The following is a 19,520-nucleotide window of genomic DNA, read 5'->3' on the forward strand; positions in this document are numbered from 1 at the left end:
CGTAGTCCCAGCTACGCAGGAGGCTGAGACAGGAGAACTGCTTGAACCCAGGAGGTGGAAGTTGCAGTGAGCCGAGATTGCGCCACTGCACTCCGGCCTGGGCGACAGAGCGAGATTCCGTCTCCAAAAAAACACAAAAAAAATTAGATTTGGCAGCTGGGCAAGATGGCTGACGCCTGTAATCCCAGCAGTTTGGGAGGCCAAGGCGGGTGGATCACTTGAGGTTAGGAGTTCAAGACCAGCCTGGCCAACAGGGGTGAAACCCTGTCTCTACTAAAACTGCAGAAATTAGTCGGGCATGGTGGCAGCTACTCGGAAGGCTGATGCAGGAGAATCGCTTAAACCCAGGAGGCAGAGATTGCAGTGAGCTGAGATCGTGCTACTGCACTCCAGCCTGGGCAACAAAGGGAAACTCCAACTGAAAAAAAAAAAAAGCAAGACGCGGTGGCTTATGCCTGTAATCCCAGCACTTTGGGAGGCCAAGGTAGGCGGATCACCAGAGATCGGGAGTTCGAGACTAGCCTGACCAACATGGAGAAGCCCCATCTCTACTAAAAATACAGAATTAGCTGGGTGTGATGGCGCATTCCTGTAATCCCAGCTACTTGGGCGGCTGAGGCAGGAGAACTGCTTGAATCCGGGAGGCAGAGGTTGCGGTGAGCTGAGATCGCGCCATTGCACTCCAGCCTGGGCAACAAGAGCAAAACACCATCTCAAAAAAAAAAAAAAAAAGAAGAAGAGATAGGTTTGGCTTCAAATAACAGGAAAACACAAAATAATAGTGGCTTCAGTAAGACAGGACTTTATTTCTCTTTCTCATAAACACTCAATACTTACCTGGCAGGGGAGATACCATGATCCTGAAGGTGGTTTTCCTAGGGCGAGGCTCATCCATTGCACTCCGGATGTGCCGACTCGTGATTTCCCCAAATGTGGGAAACTCGACTGCGTAATTTGTGGTAGCGGTGGACTGCGTTTGTGCTCTAGTAAAATTAAAAATAAAAATAAAAAAATAGGCTGGGCTCACGCCTATAATCCTACCACTTTGGGAGGCCAAGGCGGGCGGATTGCCTGAGCTCAGGAGTTCAAGACCAGCCTGGGCAACATGGTGAAACCCTGTCTCTACTAAAATACAAAAAAAAAAAAAAAAAAAAATAGCTGGGTATGGTGGCGTGCTCCTGTAGTCCTAGCTACTCGGGAGGCTGAGGCAGAATTGCTTGAACCCAAGAGGCAGAGGTTGCAGTGAGCCAAGATCGTGCCACTGCACTCTAGCCTGGCGACAGAGCGAGACTCTGTCTCAAAATAAATAAATAAATAAACACTCAGATTGGTGGCCTAGGGCTAGTATGACAGTCTGCTCTGTAAAATCCTTAGGGATCGAAGCTCATTGGACTCATGGTTCCACCATTCCTCTAGGTCCAAAATGGCAGCTACATGTCTTGCCATCAACCTTTGCTCTCATCCTCTTTTTATCATTTTACTTGAAACCTTCCTAGTAAAATTCACGTTCATGGTTTCACTATGTTGATTCCAAAACTGTAACTCAGTCCAGCTCTTTTTATTTTTATTTTTTGAGGCGGGGTCTTGCTATATTGTCCAGGCTGGTCTTGAACTCCTGGCCCCAAGAGATCCTCCCAGTCCAGCTCTTTTTAAAAATTTATTTTAAAAACAGAGACAGGTCTTCATATGTTGCCCAAGCTGGTCTCAAACTCCTGGGCTCAAGCAAGCCTCCTGCCTTGGCCTCCCAAAGTGTTGGGATTACAGGTGTGAACCACTGTGCCCAGCCAGCTCTTTTTTTTTTTTTTTTTTTTTTTTTTTTTTTTTTTTTGGCGACAGATTTTCACTCTTGACGCCCAGGCTGGAGTGCAATGGCACAATCTCGGCTCATTGGAACCTCCATCTCCCGGGTTCAAGCGATTATCCTGCCTCAGCCTCCCGAGTAGCTAGGATTACAGGCATGCGCCACCATGCCCGGTGGCGCATTTTTAAAAATAAAAAAATATTTTAAAAAATTAGCCAGTGTCGTGGCATGCGCCTGTAGTCTCAGCTACTCGGGAGGCTGAGGCAGGAGGATCGCTTGAACCCAGGAGGCAGAGGCTGCAGTGAGCTGAGATTGCACCAGTGCACTCCAGCCTGGGGGACAGAGTGAGGTTCTGTCTCAAAAAAACAAAAATGCTCTACGCTTCATTAGTTCGCCAATATCGTCTTCATTCTGTGGCCCCCCTCTCTGAATGGCACTACCATGTTACCCCAGGTAGAAAACTGAGCATCTCTCGTCCTTGTCCCACCCATGCCACCCTATTTGTTTTACCACTCTTTCTTTCTTTCCTTCCTTCCTTTCTCTTTTTTTTGTTGAGATGGAGTCTCACTCTGTCGCCCAAGCTGGAGTGCAGTGGCTCAATCTCGGCTCACTGCAAGCTCTACCTCCCGGGTTCACGCCATTCTCCTGCCTCAGCCTCCCGAGTAGCTGGGACTACAGGCGCCCGCCACCACGCCCGGCTAATTTTTTTGTATTTTTTTAGTGGAGATGGGGTTTCACCGCATTAGCCAGGATGGTCTCGATCTCCTGACCTCGTGGTCTGCCCACCTCGGCCTCCCAAAGTGCTGGGATTACAGGCGTGAGCCACCGCGCCTGGTCCTTTTTTTATTTTTTTTTGAGACAGAGTCTCGCTCTGTCGCCCAGGCCTGAGGGCAGTAGCACAATCTTGGCTCACTGCAACCTCCGCCTCCCGGGTTCAAGCGATTCTTTTGTCTCAGCCTCCCGAGTAGCTGGGACTACGGGCTTGTGCCACCACTGAGACAGGGTTTCACCATATTGGCCAGGCTGGTCTTGAACTCCTGACCTCGTGATCCACCCGCCTGGGCCTCCCAAAGTGCTGGGATTACAGGAGTGAGCCACCGCGCCTGGCCTCACTCTACTTTCTTAATATCTCTTGGATTTGTCCCATTCTCGCTTTCCTTATTGCCACTGTCTTTGTTCTGGCCCTCATCATTTCTAGTTTGGATTACTACAACTGAGATGAATTAAATCCAGGCTGCCACTGAGGCAGGAACATAGGGTCTAGAGGCAGGCAACACACTTCAGCTATGAGAGGAAATATCCTTTTCATAGGGCATACACTGAGTAAATGGGACTTTGTAACTTTACTTCATCCTTTTCATTTACATAGGGCGTGTGTACCCCAGGTAGAGGGCATTTAAAGTCACAAAAAACTCTGTAACAGAACCTTTGAGCCCCTATGCTTGGGCCCGCTCCCATGCTGTAGAGTTTTCTTTTCTTTTTTTTTTTCTTGAGACGGAGTTTCGCTCTTGTTGCCCAGGCTGGAGTGCAATGGCGCAATCTCGGCTCACCGCAACCTCCTCCTCCTGGGTTCAAGCGATTCTCCTGCCTCAGCGTCCCGAGTAGCTGGGATTACAGGCATGTGCCAGCACGCCTGGCTAATTTTGTATTTTTAGTAGAGAAGGGGTTTCTCCATGTTGGTCAGCCTGGTCTCGAATTCCCGACCTCAGGTGATCCATCCGCCTCGGCCTCCCAAATTGCTGGGATTACAGGCATGTGCCACGACGCCCAGCTGAGTTTTCTTTTTTCTTTGCTTTTTTTTTTTTTTTTTTTTTTTTGAGATGGAGTCACACTCTGTCACCGAGGTTGGAGTGCATTGGCAAGATCTCTGCTCACTGCAACCTCTGCCTCCCAGGTTCAAGGAATTCTCTGCTACAGCCTCCCGAGCAGCTAGGATTACAGGCACCAGCCACCGCGCCCGGCTAATTTTTTGTATTTTTAGTAGAGACGGAGTTTCACCATCTTGGCCGGGTTGGTCTTGAACTCCTGACCTCGTGATCCACCCGCCTCGGCCTCCCAAAGTACTGGGATTACAGGTGTGAGCTACCGTGCCCGGCTACAGATGACTGATTTTATCTCAAACAATCATAAATGATATTTATTTGTGTGCCAGGCATTGCACTATATAATTTACTACTTTTTTTTTTGAGACGGAGTCTCGCTCTTGTTGCCCATGCTGGAGTGCAATGGTGCGATCCTGGTTAACTGCAACCTCCGCCTCTTAGGTTCAAGCGATTCTTCTGCTTCAGCCTCCCGAGTACCTGGGATTACAGATGCGCACCACCACGCCCTGCTAATTTTTTTGTATTTTTAGTAGAGACGGGGTTTCGCCTTGTTGACCAGGCTGGTCTCGAACTCCTAACTTCAGGTGATCCGCCCGCCTCAGCCTCCCGAAGTGCTGGGATTACAGGCTTGAGCCACCGCGTCAGGCCATGAGTAGGTATTATTCTATTTCACTACAGCGGATAGTGAAACATAAAGACATTAAAATAATTTGTCTTAAGTTCCTGGACCATATGTAGTGGAACTGAGCTTTGTAGCCAGGCAATCTGTCTTCAGAGTTCAACTTAACTTCAAGGCGCTTGGTAGTCAGAATCCTTTGTATGTGATTCCAACAGGTTAACTCCATTAGGGCAGAGGGCTGTTTTATGTTCAATATGGAACCCTGGATGGCCAACACAGCGTGTGGAACGTAGGAGGTGATCCAGGGGCATTTGATGACCTCCAGGCAGTGGAGGGGCAGTCGAGGAAGACCAGGGCCCCAGGCGCCTACGTGGGCAGAATGCACAAGGTTGGCCTTGGCTGCCGGGGCTCCATGTCCCAGCACTAGCCAAGGAGGGCCTCTGCCGCGCTTGAATACTCGTGCTTTCCTCGCCGCGAGGCTTTGCGAATCTTGGCCACTAGCTAAAGGCGGGGTCGCCGGGCTGGCAGGAACTGGAGACACTCAGCCTCGCGGCAGGAAATGAGGCTCGTGGCTTCCGGCGCGTGCAGATGACGCGCGGCTCGGGCTTCCGCCTTGGGGAGCCTGCGGCGGAGTCCGGGACGTGGAGACCCGGGGTCCCGGCAGCTGGGCGGCCCGCGGGCCCAGGGTGGGGATGCACCGCCGCGGGGTGGGAGCTGGCGCCATCGCCAAGAAGAAACTTGCAGAGGTGAGCAGGAAGAAGGCCGACCCACAACCTGCCCCTGACCCGTGCGAGACTGAATTGTCCCGGAGCAGTGTCCTACCCGTTAATCACCTCCCAACAGAATCTGAGACTGGCTTCTCGGCCCCGGGACACAGAATTTCTCCAGCTTCCGGTGGATTGGCAGCGTTCCCAGATGCCCAGCCCTTTCTCCCACTTACCCAAGTTTAACTACAAATGGGATTCTACTCACAAATCTACAGTCGTCGATTCTACTCCTTCACCCTATCCTTCTCCCTAAGAAAACAATTTAGAGAGACCCTCTTCTTTTCATCCCAAAGCTGTGGCAGCACAAATGGGGGACCCCAGCGCCCACTCTGTGTTTTTTTGTTTTGTTTTGTTTTTTGAGACAGAGTCTCACTCTGTCGCCCAGGTTGGAGTGCAGTGGCGCGATCTCGGCTCACTGCAACCTCCACCTCCAGGGTTCACGCCATTCTCCTGCCTCAGCCTCCTGAGTAGCTGGGATTACAGGCGCCCACCACCACGCCCGGCTATTTTTTTGTATTTTTAGTAGAGACGGGGTTTCACTGTGTTAGCCAGGATGGCTCGATCTCCTGACCTCGTGATCCGCCCGCCTCGGCCTCCCAAAGTGCTGGGATTACAGGCGTGAGCCACCGCGCCTGGCCTCCAGCGCCCACTCTCTTAACTTATGCTGGTCTCTTTGTCTGACAGGCCAAGTATAAGGAGCGAGGGACGGTCTTGGCTGAGGACCAGCTAGCTCAGGTAAGTCGGTTGGGGGGCCCCAGGCAGGGAGGGAGACCTAACCAGGTCTGGCCAAGACACCTTGGATACGAACTTGATTGTGTAGATTGAACTAGAAATAGGGTGTTTGGCAAATTTTGATTTCTGAGCCGCTGAGATCTTTTAGGTGACTTGCTAATAACAATAATGGCTAACATCTTTGATGTGATTACATGCTTGTAACGTCCCAGGCATTTGTCTATTTTTTTTACATAGACTGTCTTGTTTAATCCTCATTACAGTCCCATAAGGAAGGAACCCTATTATTCTGAGGTGTTTGTTTGTTTGTTTGTTTGTTTTTTGAGGGAGTCTTGCTCTGTTGCCCAGACTGGAGTACAGTGGCACGATCTCGGCTCACTGCAGCCTCCGTTTCCTGGGTTCAAGTGATTCTCCAACCTCAGCCTCCCGAGTAGCTAGAACTACAGACATGCGCCACCACGCCTGGGTAATTTTTGTATTTTTAGTAGAGACGGGGTTTCTCCATGTTGGTCAGACTGGTCTCAAATTCTTGACCTCGTGATCCGCCCACCTTGGCTTCCCAAAGTGCTGGAATTAAAGGCGTAAGCCACTGTGCCGGGCCCTAATTTTTGTATTTTTTTTGTAGAGGTAGGGTTTTGCCATATTGGCCAGGCTGGTTCTCAAACTCCTGGCCTCAGGTGATCCACCCGCCTCGGCCTCCCAGAGTGCTGGGACTACAGGCGTGAGCCACCGCGCCCGGCCGTATTCTGAGTTTAAAATTGAGAGCCGGGTGCTGTGGCATATGCCTGTAATCCCAGCACTTTGGGAAGCTGAGGAAGGCTGATCACCGGAGGTCCAGAGTTCGAGACCAGCCTGGCCAACATGGCGAAAACCCCTCTCTACTAAAAATACAAAAATTACCTGGGCGTGGTGGCGGGCTCCTGTAGTCCCAGCTACTGGGGAGGCTGAGGTAGGAGAATTGCATGAACCCAGGAGACAGAGGTTGCAGTGAGCCAGGATCATGCCACTGCACTCCACCTTGGGGGACAGAGGAAGACTCCATCTCAAAAAAAAAAGCAAAAAAAAAAAAAAGGCCGGGTGCGGTGGCTAACGCCTGTAATCCCAGCACTTTGGGAGGCCGAGGTGGGCAGAAATTGAGGACACTGGGGTGTTAAGTAATATATCCAAGGTTATATGGGTAGTAAGTGGTAGAGCTGTTATTGATTTAGGTCCTCTGGGGCTTTTCATTTTAAATACCTCAGAATAAAATGAAAATATTGCCTAACCTGTGGCACCCACACCACCATCATGACATCCAGGCACATACCAGGACAGTGTGTGAGTGATGGGGGGTGCAGCTCCTGTGCAGTTTTCTTTTCCAGCCCTTCCCTTCTCTGTACGTGCTCCGAGTTGACCCAGTGATTGTGATTGGGGAAGAAGTGGAGGAAGCCGTTGAGCAGGAAAATGGGGCTGTGAGCTGAGGAAAAATAGTAAACCCAGGCTGTGCTCTTCAAAAGCTCCCACTCACAGGGGAGATGGCATGCAGGAATCAACTGAAAATGGTGATTAAAATATGTGGAGGTTTCTTTGTTGTTGTTTTTTTTTTTTTTGAGACCAAGTTTCGCTCTTGTTGCCCAGGCTGGAGTGCAGTGGCGTGATCTTGGCTCACTGCAACCTCCGCCTAAGAATGTGGAGGTTTCTAACAGTTTTATGTGAGAAATAAATATTGGGCTAGGAGTGCTTATTTTTGGTGGGATAGAAGATGGTCCTTGTTAATTAGGAAAAGAGAAGGGGTAATACAAAGTCAGAAAATCCCCAAGTCTTTTGTATTTAACATGAAATGCAATCTGGCAAATTACAGTCCCAGAGCAGTTCTTTATCTGGAGTTGACCCCCAGGGAGGTTCATGACTCAAAAGTTTTTTGTTTGTTTTTTAAATTTATATTGGTTGATTGATTGATTGGCCCTGTGCGGTGGCTCACATCTGTAATCCCAGCACTTTGGGAGGGTGAGACAGATGGACTGTTTGAGGTCAGGAATTCGAGACCAGTCTGGCCCACATGATGAAACCCTGTCTCCACTAAAAATACAAAAATTAGCCAGGTGTGGTGGTGCGTGCCTGTCGTCCCAACTAGTCGGGAGGCTGAGACAAGAGAATCACTTGAACTGGGAGGCGAAGGTTGCAGTGAGCTGAGATTGTGCCAGTGCACTCCAGCCTGGGCGACAAAGCAAGATTCTGTCTCAAAAAAATTTAAAAAAAATATATTGATTGATTGAGACAGTCTTGCTATGTTGCCCCAGCTAATCTTGAGCTCCTGGGCTCAAGTGATCCGTTGTGGGATTACAGATGTGAGCCACCATTCCTGGCCAGACTCAAAGGTTATAAACAGATTCATGTGACGCTTCATTTTTTCCCATCCAGCCTTTCTGTCGGCAGGGGGGTAAAGATTTTCTAATGGGTGAACACTGCATTCCCTCATTTCTAAGATATGATGAATTATTAGGTACATCTTCAAATTAATAAGTTTTTCTGGGAAAAAGAAAAGGAATACCACATTATATATACACCTTTTTCTTTTTTTGTGCATATATTTGGTTGTATATATGTGCACCTTGATTATTAAATGCATGCTGATTTTAGAAGAGGAATACATGAAAAATTGTATATTTTGGAAGTGAGAAAACAGTACAGCATCCCATTTCTGCTGACAACAGAACTGTGAAGGAGAGGCAGGGATAAAAAGAGAGATGGTAAACAGCATAATGGTAGGCTGAGGGAGACTGGTTATTTCAGCCTTTGCCCTGCCACAGGGCTGGGGACCTGTTTTTGGCATCTGATTATCATTTGGCTGGGCTGCCCTTCACCACTCCCTGTCCATCCAACAGATGTCAAAGCAGTTGGACATGTTCAAGACCAACCTGGAGGAATTTGCCAGCAAACACAAGCAGGAGATCCGGAAGAATCCTGAGTTCCGTGTGCAGTTCCAGGACATGTGTGCAACCATTGGCGTGGATCCGCTGGCCTGTAAGAAGTTGCCTGTAGGGGTCCAGCGTTCTTATAGAGTACCTGAGGAACAGAAGCTCACATAGTTGTTGTTACCACTGTTGGGGCATCCGCTAGAAAGGCCTGCAGGAAGACCCAGAGGGTGTTGTCTTTTTGAGACGGAGTTTTGCTCTGTTGCCCAGGCTGGAGTGCAGTGGCACAATCTTGGCTCACTGCAAGCTCTGCCTCCCGGGTTCACGCCATTCTCCTGCCTCAGTCTCCCGAGTAGCTGGGAATACAGGCGCCCGTGACCACGCCCAGCTAATTTTTTGTGTTTTTAGTAGAGATGGGGTTTCACCATGTTAGCCAGGATGGTCTTGATATCCTGACCTCGTGATCCGCCCGCCTCGGCCTCCCAAAGTGCTGGGATTACCTGCGTGAGCCACTGCGCCTGGCCAAGGGTGTCGTCTTTAGGGAGTACCTAGCAGGATGGCTAGTTCCCAGTCTGATATGGAAGATAGACCGACTATAGGCTGAGTAGCCAGTGTCTGTGATCATTCCTTGAATGATCTACAGTAGAATTTTTTATGGCATTTTCCCTCTTTATTAAAAAATATTTAATTTTGGCCAGGTGCAATGGCTCATGCCTGTAATCCCAGCACTTTGCAAGGCCAAGGCAGGCAGATCACTTGAATCCAGGAGTTAAAGATCAGCCTGGGCAACATGGCGAGACTCCATCTCTACAAAAAGTATAAAAATTTGCCAGGTGTGGTGGCATGTGTCTATTGTCCAGCTACTTGGGAGCCTAAGGTGGGAGGATTGCTTGAGACTGGGAAGTTGAGGCTGCAGTGAGACCTTGTTTAAAAAAAAAATTTTTTTTTTTTTTTTGAGACAGTCTTGCTCTGTCACCCACGCTGGAGTGCAGTGGTGCCATCTTGGCTCACTGCAACCTCTGCCTCCCAGGTTGAAGCAATTCTTGTGCTTCAGCCTCCCAAGTAGCTGGGATTACAGGCCTGCACCACCAAATCTGGCTAATTTTTGTATTTTTTGTAGAGAGGAGGTTTCACCATGTTGCCCAGTTTGGTCTTCAACTCTTGGGATCAAGTGATCGGCCTTTCTTGGCCTTCCATAGTGCTGGGATTACAGGTGTGAGCCACTGCACTGAGCCCTTCCTCATACTTATAAACTTTAAAAAAAATTATTCGCCGGGCGCGGTGGCTCACGCCTGTAATCCCAGCACTTTGTGAGGCTGAGGCGGGCAGATCATAAGGTCAGGAGATGAGGCCATCCTGGCTAACACGGTGAAACCCTGTCTCTACTAAAAATACAAAAAATTAGCCAGGTATGGTGGCACATGCCTGTAATCCCAGCTACTCGGGAGGCTGAAGCAGGAAAATCACTTGAACCCGGGAGGTGAAGGTTGCAGTGAGCCAAGGTCGTGCCCCTGCACTCCAGCCCAGGCAACAGAGCGAGACTCCATCCCCACCCAACAAAAAAAAAAAAGAAAGAAATTACTAATTTATTATTTTTTAGTGTTGAGGTTTCTGTCACCTAGGCTGGAGTGCATTGGTGCAATCAGCCCACTGCAGCCTTCAACTCCAGGGCTCAAGTTACTTTCCTGCCTCAACCTCCCGAGTGGAGCTGGGACTAGAGGCGTGAGTCACCGTGCCTGGCCCCAGTGTTTTTTTTTTTTGAGACAGAGTCTCGCTCTGTTGCCCATGCTGGAGTACTGTGGCGTGACACTCTTGGCTCACTGCAACCTCTTTCTCCTGGGTTCAAGTGATTCTCCTGCCTCAGCCTCCTGAGTAGCTAGCTGGGACTATAGGCATGTGCCACCATGCCCGGCTAATTTTTTGTATGATTAGTAGAGACAGGGTTTCAGCATGTTAGCCAGGATGGTCTTGATCTCCTGACCTCGTGATCTGCCCCTCTCAACCTCCCAAAGTGCTGGGATTACAGGCATGAGCCACTGCTCCTGGCCTGGCCCCAACTTTGTAAACATATATGGGATTATAATATAATTACTACTGCTCTACAACCTACATCTTTGTTTTCTTTTTTTTTTTTTTTTGAGATGGAGTTTTGCTCTTGATTCCCAGGCTGGAGTGCAATGGCGTGATCTTGGGTCACTGCAACCTTCGCCATCCAGGTTCAAGCAATTCTCCTGCCTCAGCCTCCCAAGTAGCTGGGATTACAGGTGCCCACCACCATGCCTGGCTAATTTTGTATTTTTAGTAGAGACGGGGTGTCTCCATGTTGGTCAGGCTGGTCTCGAACTCCTGACCTCAGGTGATCCGCCTGCCTCTGCCTCCCAAAGTGCTGGGATTACAGGTGTGAGCCACTGCGCCCAACCTGCATTTTTCACTGAATAGAATATTGTCGTCAGTGGATTGTTTATTTATTTATTTTTTATTTCTACACTCCTGGTAACTCACAGAACATTCAGTGGATTTTTGAATGCTGAGTCTGCATATTCTTTCTCTTAGTCTTGTCTAGACCATATTTCCCATTATATTTCACTGTATGCTTTGTGAATGGAAACTCGTTTTTTCAGTATCCTGAGCCAGAATTAGCCAAATAGAAATGACTTTTGTTTTATTTTTTAAATTTTTATTTATTTATTTATTTTATTTTTATTTTTGAAACGGAGTCTCACTCTGTTGCCAGGCTGGAGTGCAGTGGCGTAATCCCGGCTCACTGCAACCTCTGCCTCCCGGGTTCAAGCGATTCTCTTGCCTCAGTCTCCTGAGTAGCTGAGATTACAGGCACGCGCCACCACGCCCGGCTAATTTTTGTATTTTTAGTAGAGACGGGGTTTCACCGTATTGGCCAGGATGGTCTCGATCTCTTGACCTTGTGATCCACCAGCTTTGGCTTCCCAAAGTGCTGGAATTACAGGCATGACCCACTGTCCCCGGCTGTATTTTTTTTTTTTTTTTGGGAGAGTTGTGCTCTTGTTGCCCAGGCTGGAGTATGGTGGCGCGATCTTGGCTCACTGCAACTTCTGCCTCCTGGGTTCCAGCAATTCTCCTGCCTCAGCCTCCCAAGTAGCTGGGATTACAGGCACACGCCACCACTCCTGGCTAATGTTTTTTTATTATTAGTAGAGATGGGGTTTTGCCGTGTTGGCCAGGCTGGTCTTGAACTCTTGGTCTCGAGCGATCCACCCAGCTCGGTGTCCCAAAGTGTTGGAATTACAGGCGTGAGCCACTGCGCCCGGCCAGAAATGACTTTTAGATTGCCTGCCCTCTGGAACCGTCTGACCCTGTTCTTCAGCAGGAGTTACCGTGAGTTTGATTGTTTCCTGAGTAGCAGATGGAGCAGAAGAACTTCATGCCATGCAGGGAAGACTTCCCATATGATAGATGTTTTAATGCAGGTTTGAAAGAAAAGAAGGGATGTAAATTAATCAATAACCGAGATTTTGTTTTTCTGTCTTGTAGCTGGAAAAGGATTTTGGTCTGAGATGCTGGGCGTGGGGGACTTCTATTACGAACTAGGTGTCCAAATTATCGAAGTGTGCCTGGCGCTGAAGCATCGGAATGGAGGTGAGGGTGGCTAGGTCCTGTGAACTGGACTCTGGACTTCTCTGAGAGGGAGAAAACCGTAAAAGATTATCGTTTCCATCCTGCAGTCTACAGGCCTCTAAGGACTTGAGAGACATCTTAGCTGTTTCATGCAGTTGAATCCATGGCAAGTCTCCATGGCCAAGGGTAAATAGAATTACCTGAACGATTGTCTCTGTTCTCCAAAGATCTTTGGCCAGGAAGGTCTAGTCCCTAGTCAGTACAGAAAATAGTAGGGAGGTAGGAAGTAGGCCTTTTCCCCTGATGTCTGATGTGTCTGGAGTGATTTTCTCATTAGTAACTATAGTCCTGCACTGTCTCTCCGACGTATGGGAATGCCAACTGAGTCTGTGTTCCCTAAAATGTGACCTTAAAATTTGTCATCTGGTGATGCTATCTTTCTTAGTAAGCACGTTAAATGGTGTGGATTGAAGTTACAGAAAGAAAACTCAAAACCATTTACAAATCATCATCAACTATAGACACGGCCTTGATGTCAAGAGGACATTTATAGTTTTTCAAAGATGATACTGCTTTTGTTTTTAGATTTTCATAGCTCTCTGTTGACAGGCCTAGCAAGGTCTCAGAATCCATTTCTCATATTATGGTCAGTTATTTCATAAGGAGAGTGTTAAAAAAAATTAGGAACTAGAATGTTATTTGCTACTTGTAGGCCACTGGAATTGTAATGACTGTCAACTTATTTAAAGTGGGTAATCTCTTTTTCTGATTTCTGTTCCCTGTCTCCAATAGGTCTGATAACTTTGGAGGAACTACATCAACAGGTGTTGAAGGGAAGGGGCAAGTTCGCCCAGGATGTCAGTCAGTAGGTCTTGTCTTCCAATCCCTTGGAGTACAGAAAGAGGTCTTTAAAATTCAGATGGAACTCTTTTCTCCCTATTCCTCATGTCTAGGCTAGCTTAGAAATCTGTATGATCTCCATATCATACAGGAAAAAAAAAAAAAACAAAAAACGAAACAAACAAAAAATAAGAGATAGGGTCTCACTTTTGCCCAGGCTGGAGTACAGTGGCACGATGACAGCTTACTGCTACCAAGATCATTGCTTACTGCAGCCTCAAACTCTTGGGCTCAAGTAATCCTCCCACCTCAGCCTCCCAAGTAGTTGGGATTATAGGCATGGGCCAGTATGGCTGGCTATTTTTAGAAAACAGAAAATATAGATTTAAAAAAGGAAACAAAACCCATTATTTCTCAATTAAGAGATTACAACTGCTATATATTTTAATGTAGTTCCTTCTAAGCATTTTTTCATATATTATTTTTTAACAAACTTGGGGCTATATATAGTCTTTTTTTTCTTTGAGAAAGAGTCTTGCTGTCACCCAGGCTGGAGTGCAGTGACCCGATCTTAGCTCACTGCAACCTCTGCCTTCTGGGTTCAAGCAATTCTCGTGCCACAGTCTCCCCAGTAACTGGGATTACAGGTGTGCACCACCATGCCCGGCTAATTTTTTTTTTTTTTTTTGAGACAGAGTGTCACTCTGTTGCCCAGGCTGGAGTGCAGTGGCGTGATCTCTGCTCACTGCAAGCTCTGCCTCCTGGGTTCACGCCATTCTGCTGCCTCAGCCTCCCGAGTAGCTGGGACTACAGGCGCCTGCCACCACACCCGGCTAATTTTTTGTATTTTTAGTAGAGACGGGGTTTCACTGTGTTAGCCAGGATGGTCTCGATCTCCTGACCTCGTGATCCACCCACCTCAGCCTCCCAAAGTGCTGGGATTACAGGTGTGAGCCACTGCGCCTGGCCGCCTGGCTAATTTTTGTATTTTTAGTAGTGATGGGGTTTCACCTTGTTGGCCAGGCTGGTTTTGAACTCCTGGCCTCAAGTGATCTGCCCGCCTCAGCTTCCCAAAGTGCTGGGATTACAGGTGTGAGACACCACGGCTGGCCAGGGCTGTATATAGTCTTGAGATTATTTGAGGCCAAGGAGACTAGTGTAGGTGCCTAGAAAGGCTGGGGAAGGAGGTGGTAGTGAGATGATGGAATATAAATTGATCTAGTTCTCCAGCCTCTATGTGCGAGTCCAGTTTGAGAAAAGATAAAAGGCTGTTTTTGATGTAACTTCCAGAGTCAGCCTACTATGAGATCTTGAAGACCTTGAATATTCAAAGAAAAGTAACGAGGCTGGGTGCAATAGCTTACACCTGTAATCCTAGCCCTTTGGGGGGCTGAGGTGGGAGGATCGCTTGAGGACAGGAGTTCGAGACCAGTCTGGGCAGTGTAGTGAGACCTTGTCTCTACAAAAAATAAAATTAGGTGGGTGTTGAGGCATGCACTCATTATTCTAGGCTGCAGTGAGCTATGATTGCACCACTGCACTCCAGCCTGGGACACAGAGCAAGACGTCACCTCTACTTTTTTGTTTGTTTGTTTTTTGAAATGGACTCTTGCTCTGTTGTCCAGGCTGGAGCGCAGTGGTACAATCTCGGCTCACTGCAACCTCCGCCTCCTGGGTTCAAATGATTCTTCTGCCTCAGCCTCCTGAGTAGCTGGGATTACAGGTAACTGCCACTGGCGCCCTGCTAGTTCTTGTATTTTTAGTGGAGATGGGGTTTCACCATGTTGGCTAGGCTGGTCTCGAACTCTCGGCCTCCCAAAATGCTGGGATTACAGGCGTGAGCCACCGCGCCCAGCCAAGACCTCATCTCTTAAAAAAAAAAAAAGGAAAGTGATAACAAAAGATTACTAGCCATACTCATTGCAGATTTCATGAACACAGGGTGAGCATTTGAAGCATTTCAGTTTGCTATTCTTGGGGGTTGGAGAATGCATTCCAATCTACCTAAAAGTGCCCTTTCCCTGGCTGTTCGGGTGATAACATTTTTTGAGCTATGGCAGAGGTTTTAAACTCTGTATGTGGGCTGGATATGTGATCTACACACTGTTTTGTAGGTTTTCTTTTTCTCTGATTTCAATTAGAATCAGAAAACTTGGCAGTATTGGGTTTGAATTGCCACTTGGCAATAATAACCAGCTGGGTTGCCCCCTTTAAAATAGATAAGCATTCTCTAGTTTGCCACAGGTGACACTACCCCCATTGCCTCTTCAGCTCACTCATTCACATTTCCTGATGGGCATCTGCAGGTGTATCTTTGACCTCTGTCTGGATGTTGGAATGAGTGGTTTGCTGAGCAGAGAGCCTGACTCCTGTGTATCTCCCATGATTGTCCAAGCATCACTTATTGCTCCTTGACCCTGTCTTTTTACTGACGTAGTTGAGTGTTGTGCAGCCTTTTATTATTTTAGAGGCAGGGTCTCGCTCTGTCACCCAGGCTGGAGTACAGTGGTGCACAATCACAGCTCACTGCAGCCTTGAACTCCTGGGCTCAAGTGATCCTCCTGCCTCAGCCTCCCAAGGATTATAGGCGATTGCCACCATGCCCTAATTTTTTATTTTTAGTAAAGACAAGGTCTTGCTGTGTTGCCCAGGCTGGTCTCTAACCCCTGGGCTCAAGCAGTCTTCTCAATGTGGGCATCCCAAAAGTGTTGGGATTATGGGTATGAGCCATTGCGCCTGGCAGTTGTGCAGTCTTCTAAATTTTCTGTCAGTATCCTGCCCAGGGCAGAGCTGAAACTGTGTTGTTAGGTCTGATTCTGCCAAGGGTCGTTAAGCAACTCTTCCTTACCTCAGAGATGACCTGATCAGAGCCATCAAGAAACTAAAGGCACTTGGCACTGGCTTCGGCATCATCCCTGTGGGCGGCACTTACCTCATTCAGTCTGTTCCAGCTGAGCTCAATATGGATCACACCGTGGTGCTACAGCTGGCAGAGGTACTGGTGCACCTTCGAGTGTGTGTGCGTGCAAGGGACAGTCTGTGATGCAAGTCTGGAGCAGTTCTCAGCTCGTGCTCCCCATTATGCAGGTCTTTTGCTGAGACTATCCAGTGGATGAACTACTCAGGCCTGTGCTTGTTCAGCAGACATTTATTGAGCAGCTACAGTGCAAAGCACTGGGCCAGGCTGTGGGGCATATAAAGATGATAAAATTCCTGCTCTCAAGGAGCTTACAGTCTAGTCAGGTAGACAGACATGCAGACAACTAACTAGATTTCTTTGGGTAGCCAGACTCTGATGTCTTTTGAAACTACTTTATGGATTCTTCAAAAACAGATTTTAAAAAATCTTGTTTGCCATGCCCCCATCCCTCATCATGCCTTAAGCATATGCCATCTTCCCCCAAATCCCCATCAGGTATTTAGGATAGATGTGTTCAGTTTTATTATTTTTGAGATGGAGTTTCACTCGTTGCCTAGGCCAGAGTGCAATGGCGTGATCTCAGCTCACTACAATGTCGGCCTCCCGGGTTCAAGTGATTCTCCTGCCTCAGCCTCCCGAGTAGCTGGGATTACAGGTGTGTGCCACCACGCCCAGCTAATTTTGTATTTTTAGTAGAGATGGGGTTTCTCCATGTTGGCCAGGCCTGAGTTTGGTCTTGAACTCCCGACCTCAGGTGATCCACCCACCTTAGCCTCTCAAAGTGCTGGGATTACAGGGGTGAGCCACCGCACCTGGCCCAGTTTCCTTTATAACGTAAAATAGAACTAAATAAGGTAGGGGCTTTTCTGTATTGGAGGATGAGCAGAATGAGGCAGGGCAAGGGCTGAATATTTAAATAATGGAGATTATTAGCAGTTTATGATTATCATCATTTCTTCCCATCAATTGTCCAGAATCTTTCCTTGTCATGCTCTAGAGTGCTTTGCAGAAGTCTAACTCAGTATGTTAGTACAAGGGACCCCACTTTTTTGTTTTTTGAGATGGAGTCTCGCTCTGTCACCCAGGCTGGTGTGCAGTGGTGCAATCTCCGGCTCACTGCAGCCTCCATCTCCCAGGTTCCAGTGATTCTTCTGCCTCAGCCTCCCGAGTAGCTGGGATTACAGGCGTGTGCCACCATGCCTGGCTAATTTTTGTATTTTTAGTAGAGATGGGGTTTCACCATGTTGGCCAGGCTGGTCTCGAACTCCTGACCTCAGGTGATCCACCCACCTCGGCCTCCCAAAAAGTGCTAGGATTACAGGCATGAGCCGCCGTGCCCGGCCGGGACCCCACTTTTAGGATTGAACCCACCAACCTACCTCTGTCATGCTGAAAGTCACTTCTCTCTCTCCCCGCTGGAACCTTTAAACATTTTCTGTGTTCTCTCATGCTTGACAGCTTTTCCTCCTGTCTGGGTAAGTCTCTTGTTCCTGGGCAGATCCTGGGTTCTAAGGGAAGGTGCACTCTAAACTGATTCAATCCCCATTCCTCCTTCCTTCAGAAGAATGGCTACGTGACTGTCAGTGAGATCAAAGCCAGTCTTAAATGGGAGACCGAGCGAGCGCGGCAAGTGCTGGTATGCAACTTTGGAACAGTCCAGAAAAGACAGGCAGGCCCCAGTTGGGAGGATGTGGGTTCCACAAATGCAGGAACTTCAGCATTGCTTTGCTGGCCTTCTGCCTTGAAGGCTACTGCTGCCATGCTAGAAGGAAGCCCAGCACTTCTCTGAAGATGACACCAAAAAGGTAGAACTAGGAAGACAGGTTCCTAACTCTGGCGTGCACACAATACCAGGCTGCCCCTGCTACTTGGGGAACTGACACTCTCTCTCCTGAACATGCTGAGCCTGGAGTTGCTGGTCAGGAGATTAATGTAGTTTGTACTGGAAGTAACACTGTTAGTACAGTGAATTATTAACTACGTTAATTACATATCTAATTATCCACTAAGCATTATATTGCATAGTATATACTCTAGCTTTATATATACAAATTTCATCGTACTGAAGAATGAATGATGTGAAGAGGGAGCAATGTAAGAATGTAAGAACTCCGGCTTCAGTACCTTTTTTCCTTATCCAAACAATTCAACTGTCTAAACCTTTCATCTGTAAAATGGGGATAACATAATTATTTACCTAATGATACTGGACAGAAACAACCCATTTTGAGCATATTTCCAGCTCTAGGAACTGAGTCTATTCTTGCGTAAGTATGGTCAATCATGTTTGCTACCCGGAATAACTTAATTCAAAGGTAGCTAAACACTGATCTCTGTTTAACAGTTTCTGGGAAAATGGAGGCAGTGATTTGCTGAAGGCCATACAGCAAATATTTCTGTAGCTATGTGTTCTTTCCACTATATCCCACTATGCTAGGCTTTACCCCTCTTCCCCAGCAGCACAAGTTAAATGACTTCGTAGCATTTTTCAAATTCAGGCAAAGGCCAAGGCCAAACAGCTCATTTAGTTGGTTGTGTAAAGGTTTGAAGGCACTTAGTAGATTTAGTTTGAAAACCTCACTGAAGCCAAAATAGGTGTGGGGGTTGCTTACCTACCCTTTGTCTATGGAACCTCCCTGTTCTCAAACTGCTCTTCTTCCCTTTTCCCTCCAGGAACACCTGCTGAAGGAAGGGTTGGCGTGGCTGGACTTACAGGCCCCAGGGGAGGCCCACTACTGGCTGCCAGCTCTCTTCACTGACCTCTACTCCCAGGAGATTACAGCTGAGGAGGCCAGAGAAGCCCTCCCCTGACTGCGTGTGGAAGGGCACACAGCAGCAGGCAGGGAGGAGGAGGAGGTGGCAAATAAACCTGGGCAATTTTGTTTATAAAAAAAATAGAAAAAAAGTTCCAAGTTTTTCTTTCTTCCCTCATTCTTTTATTTTTGAAAAGTGCCTTCACGTTGCATTTTTATTGGAGGAAAACCTCGCTCGTTCAGTAAGCATAATCTGATTAACAGAGAGAACAGCAAGCACATATAAAATGATTTTTGTAGGTCATCTGCAAGTTCATGGAAGAGCTGGGCCTAGAATGCGGGTTGTTTCCTGGCCTGTCTAGTCTTTGTAGCTGTGAGACATAGATTACAGCCTATGCTAATTCAAACCTTTTAAATAAAATGTTCCTTATCTCAAACTAGCTGGTCCTAATGGACCAGTAAATAATTTTCACTTTCAGTCTCTTCTGGCTTCCTCTGTAGAGGCTCTTGGTTATGACAGAGTTAGCTGTGAGTATGAAGGAAATAGAAGTCAATGTCCAATCGTGGCTAAATTGGAGGAAAGAAAACAATGGAATCTGAGGGGAATCAAACAATAGTTAGGGAATGTTCTATTTTCTTAAATTCCCTACTAGCTTTCTCACCCTCCTGTAGTTACTGCCAGGTCCCTCTAGCCTCAGTAGTGGGAAAGGGACTCATTTACTGAACACCTACCCTGTGCCATTTTACATACAGCTCACTTAAATTTCACCAAGTAGG

General features: G+C 47.6%; 1 protein-coding gene and 1 non-coding gene across 2 annotated transcripts; both read left to right on the top strand.

The window, feature by feature from the left end:
* Positions 1–829: 829 nt before the first annotated feature.
* On the top strand, positions 830–989 carry LOC112437643 (U1 spliceosomal RNA). Its single transcript, XR_003026203.1, has one exon. It is a non-coding gene; the product is annotated as a U1 spliceosomal RNA (small nuclear RNA).
* A 3,836-nt stretch (positions 990–4,825) lies between these two features.
* SNF8 (SNF8 subunit of ESCRT-II) lies at positions 4,826–18,905 on the top strand. Its single transcript, XM_008952864.7, has 8 exons — positions 4,826–4,989; positions 5,695–5,745; positions 8,607–8,745; positions 12,147–12,251; positions 13,023–13,095; positions 15,924–16,065; positions 17,552–17,626; positions 18,664–18,905. The coding sequence occupies exons 1-8, from the start codon at positions 4,936–4,938 to the stop codon at positions 18,799–18,801; spliced, it is 777 nt and encodes a 258-aa protein (XP_008951112.2). The 5' UTR covers positions 4,826–4,935; the 3' UTR covers positions 18,802–18,905.
* The last annotated feature ends 615 nt before the right edge of the window (positions 18,906–19,520 follow it).

Source organism: Pan paniscus, chromosome 19, assembly GCF_029289425.2.
Source record: "Pan paniscus chromosome 19, NHGRI_mPanPan1-v2.0_pri, whole genome shotgun sequence".
In the NCBI taxonomy this organism is placed as follows: domain Eukaryota; kingdom Metazoa; phylum Chordata; class Mammalia; order Primates; family Hominidae; genus Pan; species Pan paniscus.